Raw genomic sequence first — 12,321 nt, 5'->3', positions numbered from 1 at the left:
AGCTCACTTCAGTTGTCATGCGGATTTACTACCTCCTGGTATTTTGTAGAATTCTATCTTGAAGTTCATCTATGTGTTCGTCCAGGAACTGAGTCAGTTCCTTCATGATCAGTTCGATGCTGGAATTTGAAGTGATCATGACTAGCTGGATGATGCAATCAAACAACTTTACAAATTTCGCTTTAAGTTTCAGGTAGTAATGGTTTTTTATCTGTAGCAATAATCGAGGTTTTTATCCATCATTGAGAAAATGGATCATTTTTCTTTCTTGAGGTGTTCTTTACTGCACTGAATACATGTCGAATACATGTCCACTACCACTGGTCATACAGTCAGCAGTAGTGACCATCAGTCAAGATGTTATGAGGTTATGCTAGCTACTGAACGTTCATGCTACATGATTTCCGCAGATTTTTGGATGGTTACCGTGTCCCTCGGACTACAGGCAAAGACTTTCTTGAGGCTCATGACTGACATTTCACTTAATGTTGGGATGGTAGTTTCAGAGGTGATGAAGTGGGGTTTTCTCTTAACAACAAGGTGTTGGTGTAATTTTTCTTTAGCAGGACATTTTTCAGCCGACAGGATACATTACTAAAAAATATATGTTTGTATACTCAGTAGTGAGATCACCCTAATCACATCGATCTATTTATAGTTTTCCACCATAGGAATTCAAACACATTTGGCATTCTCACACTAGGAGGCGAGTGATATAGCTTTTTGTTGAGCAGTGTAGCACTGAAATCAAAACAAAAATGTTCTAGAAGTAGACAACGTTCATTAGACCGCTAAAAATCAGACCAAGTGTTCTACTGCGTCATATCTTGTCGAGGCTCTTTGCTTATTCTTTATTTGCTGAACATTCAACGTTACCACTTCGCTTATCAACGTGATAAAGGAGAACCAATGGGAAATGAAAGATGCCTATTTCTTGACATTTTGCGTTCTTCGACTTTATTTCCTCACTGCTAAGCATGAAGCTACGAGTTTTCTTGTCGCGAGTTTTGTCGCGCAGCTCTACCAATTGTTTAAGCCCATCTCCGCGGCCCACCACTTATATTGCTTTATTAGATTTCTGAAGACGACGATGAGAATCACCAAAATGTCAACAGGTGGTTCCTCTACGCACCTTTCTTCTCGAAGTAAACACTGGCAACCATCTCTTTTGGTTTAACTGATTTATTAAATGCACTGAAATGCACAGTTCTTCTGTCAACCTATTTTCTCGTTTGAGCATCAATGTAATTTTTTAATATTGTAGCCCTGTTGTGCGTTTGTGAGTTGTGCTATTGTAGAGTTGTAAGGTGTTTGTTGATATGTGGTTTTTTATGGTATTTTCTTACATCATATTTTATACTTCCCCTCTTACATGTCCAATTCAATGTTAATGTCAAACTTTAAGATAAACATTCAACCTTTATTGTCACTTTTCTTTCATATCAGCATTTCTTGGTTTTTCTGTCTCAGTAGTTTAGAGAGGGAAACGGATTTAATTCAGAACTATTGTCTGAGTCTTAAGAAGAACATTTAAAAAATTTAACCAAAAAGTACTTTGCTACAAGAGAATTGGTATTAGGATATTTATCATGAAATATAATTTTCTACGGATGTCTAAACTCGAAGCGTAGCCTAAGATGTCTCCTAAAGCGACAGAACTTTTTCATCCAATATTTTCATGCTTCGTCTACTTTTTTTTCCACCATTAAAAATAAATGTAAATACTTGTATTTAACATGACTGGGGTATAACAAGTATACATCTATCATGTGTTTGTTATGTTCTTATTTTAATATTGCAGTACTATACTAGAACTTGTCATCTTTCATTTCAGATTTACATATATATTTTTTTAAATCTCATTTTTAGTGTCCTGTCACTGTTGTTTCTTACCTTATCATCAGACCTTTATAACGTTTACAATATTACTTTTAGGTTCTGTCCTAATCTCATGACAGTTACTTTGTTTTCTTGCCATCATGCCCCAGGTATTATATCCTTTCTTTCGTTTTAAACACATTTGGTGCTTTAATCTAAATTATAATATACTTTACAAAATTATTAACTTAAATACAATAGAACATTTTTATTTCTCAATGTCTTTCTTACTTAAGTCCTCCACCCCTTAAGTATTGCAATGTTGGATTAGTGTTTTATGCCATCAGTGTACAAGGTGGCCCGAAAGTCTTGTCACCACCTGTAAATATTGTTTTAATTTTCTGTCATCAAGGAGAGAGTTTCAAAAGAGCGATACCAGAATACCCAACAACTGAAGGATTCTGTTTCGGTGGCCTTTGCAACAATCACCAAAGCACAGCTTCGTAAAATATTATACAGGACATGGCGTCGCATCATTTTGTGCCACGAAAATGATGGAGTTCATACAGACCTTCTCGATGTGTGACAGTGTCAGTGTCAATGAATGTGAATATACTAAAACCAGTACATGAGTTTGATATTATTATATTGTTCCACTATTGTGGAGGTGCAATGGCCCAATGGTTAGGGCAGCGGACTCGCGATCGGAGGATCGCCGTTTCGATTCCCAGACTGAGCATTGTGTGTTTATTGAGCGAAAACACCTAAAGCTCCACGGGGCTCTGGCAGGGAGTGGTGGCGATGCCTGTTGTACTCATTCGCCCCAACTTTCTCTCACTCTTTCTTCCCGTTTCATGAGTAACGCTGCGATGGACTGGCGTCTCGTCCAGCTAGGGGGAACACATACGCTGTAGAAACCGGGAAACCATGAGCCTGGCTAGGCTTTAAAAATGGGCGCATAAATAAATAAAATTGCTCTCATTACTTTTCGGTAGAGGTGACAAGACTTTAGGACCATCCTATACATTAGTAGATACGCGAGATGCTTATTCGGTGTGCTGTTACTGTAATGCAGTAATTCCTACAGAATATTACAGACTTCATTCTCTTAATGTCTAATCATTAATAGTGGATTTAAAATTTGGCTCAAAGCCAGTAGTTTCGAAGGAGGGATAAGTAGATTATGTCGACCACAGTGTTCAGCAGATACTGGTTGAAAGGCAAAGCCGACCTCGGTGGAATTTGAACACAAGCAAGGACGAGATACCGCTTAGCATTTTCCCTAGCGTGCTAACGACTGTGCCCGCTCGCCGCCTCTGTTTAATCATTGATAATGATTTCAAATTTTGGCACAACGCCAGCAATTACGGAGGAGGGGTAAGCCGATTACATCGACTCCAGTGCTCAACTGGTACTTCTTTTATCAACTCTGAAAGTATGAAAGGCAGAATTTGAACTCAGAACGTAAAGACGGACGAAATGCTGCTAAGCATTTTACCCGGCGTGTTAACGATTTTGCCAATTCGCCACCTTTATCGAATCACTAATAATAATTTCAAATTTTGGCAGAAGGCGACCAACTTCGCGGGAGGAAGTAAGCCGATTACATCGAACCCGAAATGATGAAAAGCAAAGTCGACCTCGGTGGATTTGAACACGGAGCGTGAAAACGGACGAAATGCCGCTGAGCATTGTGTCCGGCGTGCTAACGATTCTGCCAGCTCACCGCTTTTGTGTAATCATTAATAATGCCAGACAATAATACATCAAAAAACAATATCCAATAAATCAGTGTCTTTTTCTTTCTTATCATTCTTTCTCGATTTCTATTTCCATGTGCCGGTAATTATCGTCTGCGCAACATCTCACGCACGGATCTCATCAAACTGAAATAGAAAATAGTTTTGTTTAACCAAAAATCCGCAATATATTTGAAATATGTTGTCATATTTCTCATGTTATACAAAAATTACATCTAAATGAATATCATGTTATATTTAACAAGAGTTAAGTGTCAACCTTCTTTTCAGTTGATTGTTACATATTTCTTATAGATATTGTATGTTATCTTCCCTTCAAACGCTTCATTCGATATCACAGTTTCTTTTAGCAGTTTTATCTCATAGAAACTTCTATGATTTTTTTCTGCTATCTTTTTATCTCATTACTAAATTGTTTTCATAGCTATTATCTCTTCTATCCACACCATCACATTATATACTTGTTATAAACTGCTGTTTGTTTTATTTCGACGTATCTACTATGTTTTTATCTAATGCTATGCTATCAGTCATCTTCTTAACCATGATTCTTGCAAACATGTATTACGTGCTGTGCTTCTTTTAGTCTACATTATATTTACTCAAAATTATTTTCATCTTAAACAAATCGGTTTATATCCCCCGATCTTTCTTATTTCAACGTACATAACTGTTGCAGTGTTGTAGTATTGTTGAATGTGGAAGTGTTGTGCCGTGTAGAAGCTGTACGTCCATGCGTGTTTGTTGTGGTTGTAATTCATATATAGCTATTTTATACTTTACCTCATTATTGGGTCCATCAACGTAATTTGATGGCCGTAACGGAAACGCATGTCATTTTCAGGCTTCCATTTGTCTGGCGATATAATTTCAAACAGATCTGTCTCAGAAATATTGTCTGAATCTTCGAAGGATTTTATGTTTAACCAACGAATGCTTTGTACGAATGATTCACAACTGTCATATTTGTCATGAAAGATAGAATTTGGTTTGCCTTGGAGACACAAAGTATTTTGTGGGGCACAGTAAATCACCTTAGGGTTATACGTTTCTATTTTAGGTCCATGAATCATACAACACACATGAGCAGACTCAATCCCTTCATCTTCATCATCAAGTTTGATATCATGCTTACAGCGTTTCAAAGGTTCAAAAAAGCAGGCCATGCGGTCGAAGAATTTTCTTAACCTACCTGGCATTTTTTCAAGTTAGAATTGCAATTCGACAAGATAAAATATATGAACTAAATCAAAACCCAAAAAAGAAAATCAATGGATGCGGTAAAAGATATCAAACAGAATTTGCTTTGTAACGTCAGGTGAAGACTGAAACAAATGTCCGAATAGCTTAAATGATACGTCACAATTCTCTTCTACATTGTGAGGTATTTGATTGAATAAGCGGATAAAATGACAGAAACACTCTTGCGTTGGATGAAAACGCTTTGCAGTATTAGTTCCGGTTCATTATTCCCTTAGTTCAAATTCTAACGAAGTCACCTTCGTCTTTCATCGTTTCGTAGTAGATATTAGGTCATTAAGAATGAAATGTCCGATTTTGAACTGAAAGTTTTTTTTTACTTTATCTCAATCGAAGTAGGCACCTAAATTATCAACACAATTTTGCCATTTGATCGGTGGCTTATTTAGACTGGCAGCGAAGAATTCTGGAGAGCAAGAATTGATTAAATTACGAAAGGTTGTTTTTGCCACTTCTTCAGATATGAAGTTTTTTTTCCTTGCATAAAGTTATCTAATGCCTGGAAAACATGATAGTCAATTGGTGCAAGGTCTGCTTAATATGGTGGATGACAGACTACTTCCAAATTGAGTACCGTTCTTTGTGCTACGTGTGGTGGAGCATTGTCTTACAAGAGGATTGGCCTGTCTCTATAGACCAATTTGGATTGTTTGATTGCAAATTCACTCATCATTTCATCCAGTTGGTTGTTGTATACATCCGCTGTAATTGACTCACCAGTTCTCATGAAGTTGTAGTGAATGATACCAGCGCTGGACCACCAAACAGACACCATTAGCTTTTTGGGGTGAATATTCTTTTTTGGATTGTGTTTCGGCACTTTGTCGCTATCCAACTACCGTGCAGAAAGCTTGCTATTGTTGAAAAGAATCCATTTTACATCACATGTAAGAATACGATGCAAAGGTCGTTCGGCTTTTATGCTGTGACATCAAAGAACAGCACGTTTCAAGATTACGTGTCATCTGTTGCTCGTTCAGTTCCTGTGGTACCTACTTGTCTGACGTCTTTACCTTGTCGATTTGTTTCAGATGGTCCAATACAGTTGGAATCGAAACATCAAAACTTACTGCTAACTTACGCATAATTTGAGATGTATCCGCTTCCACTACAGTTTCCAGCTCATCACTATCCACCTTGGTCAACCACGTGGTTGATTTTCAGGAATGAAGATACAAGACCGGAACTTCTCAAACCGTCAACGTACAGTGCGCTCATTCACCACATCTTCATGAAACACCTCATGGATGCTTCGAGCTGTGTGAGATGCACTGGTTCAACGACGGGACTCATATTCATAAACAACATGGATCTTTTATTTGTCCATGGGTTTACAAAAATTTATTTGCAAGAGAAAATTCAGAATATAATTAGATACCATGAATTGCATTTCCAAAAGTGATGACGTAACTCGTCAATGTTCTAAAGCAAAGAATCTTCAGGATAAAAGTTGAGAGTAAATGGCTGTCAAACTTGGTGCATAAGAAAATCGGACATTTCATTCCAAATGACTTGATAAATAGGCATAAAGACACAGCAGCGTGGTTTAGAAGATAGCTTTGCAACCACAAGTTGTTCACTTCCACTGAATGGCATGGCACCTTGAGAAGTGTCTTCTACAATAGCCTTGGGCCGACCAACATTTGTGGGTGAATTTGGTAGACGGAAACTAGGTGGAAACTCGTCGTATATATGCTTGTGTGTGTGTGTGTGTGTGTGTGTGCGTGTGTGTGTGTGTGTGTGTGTGTGTGTGTGCGTGTGTGTGTGTGTGTGTATTTGGGGCAGGAATATCTCCCTGTTTGACACCGTTGTCCGCCGAAAATTCATGAGATAGCACACCATTAAAGACTACCTGAGCTTTCATGTTTCTGTGTAGTTCCTTCAAAATGCTTACAAAATGTGTTGGGCAACAAAGTTTACGCAAAACAATCCACAGTGCCTCCCTGTTTACATGAGTGGACCTCTTTGTTGCCCTCCAAGGCACAAGTTTGTTCATAGAAGAACAGCAGTCGCCCATGCATACCGGCCTCCCCTCTCCACGCCACCAGTGTTATCCAAGGAAAAGGCAAAAGGGCCGATACAGCTTGGCACCTGTGGCGTCGCAACTCATTTCTACAGCTGAGTGAACTGGAGCAACGTGAGGTAAAGTGTCTTGCTCAAGAAGACAATACACAACCAAGTCCGGGATTCGAACTCACAACCTCCCGATCGTAAGCCCGACGCTCTAACCACTGAGCCAAGCGCCTTCACACACACACAAATATATATATATATATATATATATATATATATATATATATATATATATATATATATATATATATATATATATATATATATATATATATATATATATATATATATATATATATATATATATATATATATATATATATATATATATATATATATATATATATATATATATATATATATATATATATATATATATATATATATATATATATATATATATATATATATATATATATATATATATATATTCCTTTATATATATATATATATATATATATATATATATATATATATATTCCTTTATATATATATATATATTACTTTATATATATATATATATATATATACTTACATACATATGTATATATATATATGTACAATGTACACAGGCATCATGCTCGGCGTGGTGTAAATCCGCAGAACTATAATAAATTTAAGCATGACGAAGAGTCAGTCAAGTTAGGATAAAAACATAAACATATTCTTCCTTAGCAACCAGGATATTATAGAGTAGAAATAATTTGTTAACCTGTTTATTTCATGCATAATAACTATTTGTAATTTCTGCATATTAGATACATGTGTCTGAGTGTGTGCCAGTCAGCGAAACAAGAAGATTCACCGAGGTGAGGTTTGAGCTAAACGTTGGAACAAATTTAATAAGGAATCTGACACATTCAACGACTTGACTACCTCGTGTATGTATTTATACTTTTATGCATATATGGGGAATTCCGACTTCGGTCACGAATGACCATGGGATTGTGCCAAGAAAGTTCCTCTCCCAAGCACAAGTCCGAGCAAGGTTGTTTATGGAATATCAACGGTTGTTCATGCCTACCAGCCTCCCCTCTCCAAGCCACCGATGTTATCCAAAGGAAAGGCAAGGGGCCGATACAGCTTGGCATCAATGACATCGCAACTCATTTCTACAGCTGAGTGAACTGGAGCAACGTGAAATAAAGTATCTTGGTCAAGAACACAAAACACAGCTCGGTCCGGGAACCGAACTCACAACCTCACAATCGTGAGCTCATCAGTCTAACCACACACACACAGACACACAGACACGCATTATATATATGGGTGCCAATGAAGAAGCAAAAACTCCCGAACTATGATATATACGCCGATCACCCATGTTTTCATCTGCGATCTCATTGTGTTTTTACATCTGACATCACGGATACAAAAGTCTTAAAATCAGTACAGGCTGTAATTTCTGTAGAAAATGTCTAGAGATGACCTTAACACGCCTTATATATATATATATATATATATATATATATATATATATATATATATATATATATGGGGTACAAATTTTTACAAATTTCACTACCAGTGGCCTAGTATGTATAACAAGTCAATAGGCGACATATTATTCAATATAAAATAGTGTACGTTTAAATACAAGAGAAATCACTTATAACAGGTAATTTCTACACGCTAGGAGACAGTCAGAACGACCGAAAACCACAAAATTTAAGCAATTTCAAAGAGAAGGAAAAAATAAAAACTTTTACCTTGTTTTTACGGTTATAGCTATAGGTTTCGAATTTTTGACTGTCTCCTAGCGTGTAGAAATTACCTCTTTTAGGCTATTTCTCTTGTATTTGAATATATATATATATATATATATATATATATATATATATATATATATATATATATATATATATATGTATATATATATATATATATGTATATATATATATATATATATATATATATATATATATGTATATATATATATATATATATATATATATATATATATATATATATATATATGTATATATATATATATATATATATATATATATATATATATATATATATATATATGTATATATATATATATATATATATATATATATATATATATATATATATATATATATATATATATATATAACAACGCATGTGTATATGTATATAGAGAGATATACATACATTTATATACATATTTATGTATGTAGACGGACAGGTGGAACTGACAGCTTACAATATCATCGTAGTATTTCAGTAATTCTGTGTTTTATATGTTAATACACACACACACACACATATTATAGATAGATAGGACGATGAATGTATGTGTGTGTATACGTGTATATATGCATGTGTATGCATGTATGTAGATATGTATGCATATATGTATATATATATATATATATATATTTAATTACAAAAGAAATATATATATATATATATATATATATATATATATATATATATATATATATATATACGTATGTATATATATGTATGTATGTGTGTATTTATTTATGTATGTGCATTGGCAATAATCATGATCAGCACCAACATAAGTAAACTAATAAACAATAACTATAAACCAAAAGTAACCAAACTGCTCTAGTTGCTTTTGTTGTTGTTGTTGTAGTTAGTGGTTGTGTTGGTGTGGGGGTGGCGGCGTGGGTATGGTGGGTGAATGTGTTATTGCTAATGTTGTACTTGTTAATATTTCTGTAAAGTTGCTTCTGTTATTTAAATGTTTCTCACTGGCTAAAAATATAGCTAGACTTCCTCTTATATTTTCAGATTCCACTAATATTGCTGTTATTGTTACTGCTGTTGTTCTTGATGAATGATGACCATGATCATGATGAGAAGGATGAGTAAGGGGAGGAGAATGAGGTGAATATTTTGTTGATACCGATTATATCGGAGTTTTGTCTGGTTGTGTTACTATTTCAGTGTTATTGATTACAAGATGTATTAGATGTTTGCTGTTATAAGTCATGCGGCTTAGTTCCAGATTAGCCCTGATGGAGCAGGTAATCCAACCGTGCCTAACCCGTTTTATTTTTATTTTCAAATTAAACATCTATGACTACATAATTCAACATATACCTCTTTTATGATATTAGAATGCAATTCGATGTATATTTAGCTGCTATTTCTTGCAGACCGGGTGGACACTTAGAGACCTGCTCTTTTGTTGGCCCTTTGTTGATGCTTAACAAAAGTTATCTCTGATCGAGTACACCTATGTTAAAATATATTCCACTCGTAACGATCTAGTTTGGGCGGTGGGGATCCAGAATTTCATTATCATTCTTTATTTCAGGTGATAAATGGAGGTGCAATGGCCCAGTGGTTAGGGCAGCGGACTCGCGGTCATAGGATCGTGGTTTCGATTCCCAGACCGGGCATTGTGAATGTCTATTGAGCGAAAACACCTAAAGCTCCACGAGGCTCCGGCAGGGGATGGTGGTGAACCCTGCTGTACTCCTCCACCACAACCTTCTCTCACTCTTTCTTCCTGTTTCTGTAATACCTATATTTCAAAGGGCCAGCCTTGTCACACTCTGTGTCACGCTAAATCTCCACGACAACTACGTTAAGGGTACACGTGTCTGTGGAGTGCTCAGCCACTTGTACGTTAATTTCACGAGCAGGCTGTTCCGTTGATCGGATCAACTGGAACCCTCGACGTCGTAAGCGACGGAGTGCCAACAACAACATTTAGGTGATAAGAATTGATTTGGAGAAAACTTAATTTTTCTTTTTAAACAGATTGAGCAACCACGGTGAGGTTTCGGTTTCTAGTTGACGATGCTATTTTTCTTTTTTCTTTCTATAACTCTTTGTCTTTTCAACATATTAATGTTCATAGTACTAAGGATCTGATAACATATACTGTTATTGTTTGAATGAAAGCTTTTATTCATATTACGCAATCTCAAAGAGACGAGGTACGTCATCTCCTTCCAAGTAAATTCGTTCTCGAGGTTACGAGGCGAAATTAAGAACCCATTTACTAAGGAAATCTAGATAGAGGTTTTCATACGAACTATTGACCTTCTTGTCAAAATTCCGATAATTTATCAGTTCATGTACAGCATTTCCATTTGATTAAAGTGAAAAACTGTCCAACTTCCATTTCAAAAATAAGATATTTCAGAACCAACATGAGTGTGTTAATATGAAGATTAGGAAATTTCTCTCTGCAATTCCGACATCATAGCAATGAGCTACATATAATCGCAGCTAGATCTCATTAATTCCTTTCGACAGCAGGAAAAGTCATCCGAAATGTAAGGGCAAAGTTTGGTTTTATAAAACCAATGAAAAATGAAGTTACTTCTTCTGACATGTTACGACAGAACATTTCTCTGATATTGCTAATCTGTAAATTGAAGTCAAGCAAGCCATTACATTTTTTACACTTATATTCAAACTTCATATTCCGCTCAGCTTGCCTTAAAACATCCTCAGTTATATTATAATTCACTGCAGATAAGGCTCTTGTCAGTATTTATTTCTTTCCGTCTAATCATGAGGATGTCAGGATGCTAAAAGGTGTACAATGGTAATCCAAGTCCGTGATGTTCCAAATAAAAGTTACTATTAATTTCCTATCTATGCACTTACCTCTCTTTCATTCGGTAAGAGAATGACAAAATAAAAATAAATTGGAAACCACTTATATCTGCAAAATGTACTGACAGAGCATGTTCTACTTTTTAGCTAATGGTGAAGAATTTTTTATAGACTGCTGTTACAGCTGCTGTTGCTGCTGGAATTATATCTGGGAATATTTCAACTGTTATACTAATATCTACTCCCAATCTGAAATATGTTATTTATATTATAATGGTTAACTGTATAGTTTGGTCTCTTTAATACTCTAGTTAGTAGCATGGCGAATTTATGGTTTTCCTATATTGATTTCTTTTGAGTAATCAGTCACAGCTGACTGCACATGTTCGAATCGATAGGGTACCAGACATCAAACCGCAAATCATATTTGTATATCTTGTTAACACCACTACAGTGTCCGCGAGCAAGATAAGCTAGATAGTTCATAGTTAAATTTACACAGTTCTAAAAACATATCAGCGAGTAATTATTTTCTCAAAACATTACTATGCAGGAATGGCTGTGTGGTTAGAAGCATGCTTCTCAACCACATCGCTTCGGGTTCGGTCTCATAGCGTGGCACCTTGGCCAAGTGACTTGAGCCGACAAAAGCCTTGTGAATGAATATAGTAGACAAGCTGAAAGAAGCCATTCGTGTATATATGTATATATATGGGTACAGGACATCACTAACAGTGCAAATAGCATGAAATAACGAGTTAAATAACATGAAATAATGAGTTAAATAATATGAAATAACGAGTTAAATAACATGAAATAACGAGTTAAATACGTAAACAACGAGAAAAATAGAAAACAGGACAAATAAACACAGAGA

At 35.5% G+C, this 12,321-nt stretch overlaps 1 protein-coding gene and 1 long non-coding RNA gene across 2 annotated transcripts; one reads left to right on the top strand and one right to left on the bottom strand.

Moving 5' to 3' along the window:
* Positions 1–1,690: 1,690 nt before the first annotated feature.
* LOC106868093 (uncharacterized) lies at positions 1,691–4,996 on the bottom strand. Its single transcript, XM_014913209.3, has 2 exons — positions 4,362–4,996; positions 1,691–3,704 (listed from the first exon to the last, which is right to left on the bottom strand). Exons 1-2 carry the CDS (start codon positions 4,775–4,777, stop codon positions 3,665–3,667), a joined length of 456 nt encoding a protein of 151 aa, XP_014768695.1. The 5' UTR covers positions 4,778–4,996; the 3' UTR covers positions 1,691–3,664.
* A 156-nt stretch (positions 4,997–5,152) lies between these two features.
* On the top strand, positions 5,153–11,454 carry LOC128247285 (uncharacterized). The gene is made up of 3 exons (XR_016241182.1): positions 5,153–5,625; positions 9,660–9,755; positions 11,017–11,454. It is a non-coding gene; the product is annotated as an uncharacterized LOC128247285 (long non-coding RNA).
* Positions 11,455–12,321: the final 867 nt, after the last annotated feature.

This window comes from Octopus bimaculoides, chromosome 3 (assembly GCF_046866305.1).
Source record: "Octopus bimaculoides isolate indiv1 chromosome 3, ASM4686630v1, whole genome shotgun sequence".
NCBI classification, from domain to species: domain Eukaryota; kingdom Metazoa; phylum Mollusca; class Cephalopoda; order Octopoda; family Octopodidae; genus Octopus; species Octopus bimaculoides.
The sequence above is the reverse complement of the archived record's forward strand: the minus strand, read 5'-3'. Positions and strand labels throughout refer to the sequence as shown.

Coding starts and splice junctions, on each gene's coding strand:
- LOC106868093 (XM_014913209.3), bottom strand. CDS start 4,777: ATGCCAGGTAGGTTAAGAAAATTCTTCGACCGCATGGCCTGCTTTTTT. Junction 3,705..4,361: donor TTGATGGACCCAATAATGAG/GTAAAGTATAAA, acceptor TTTCTATTTCAG/TTTGATGAGATCCGTGCGTG.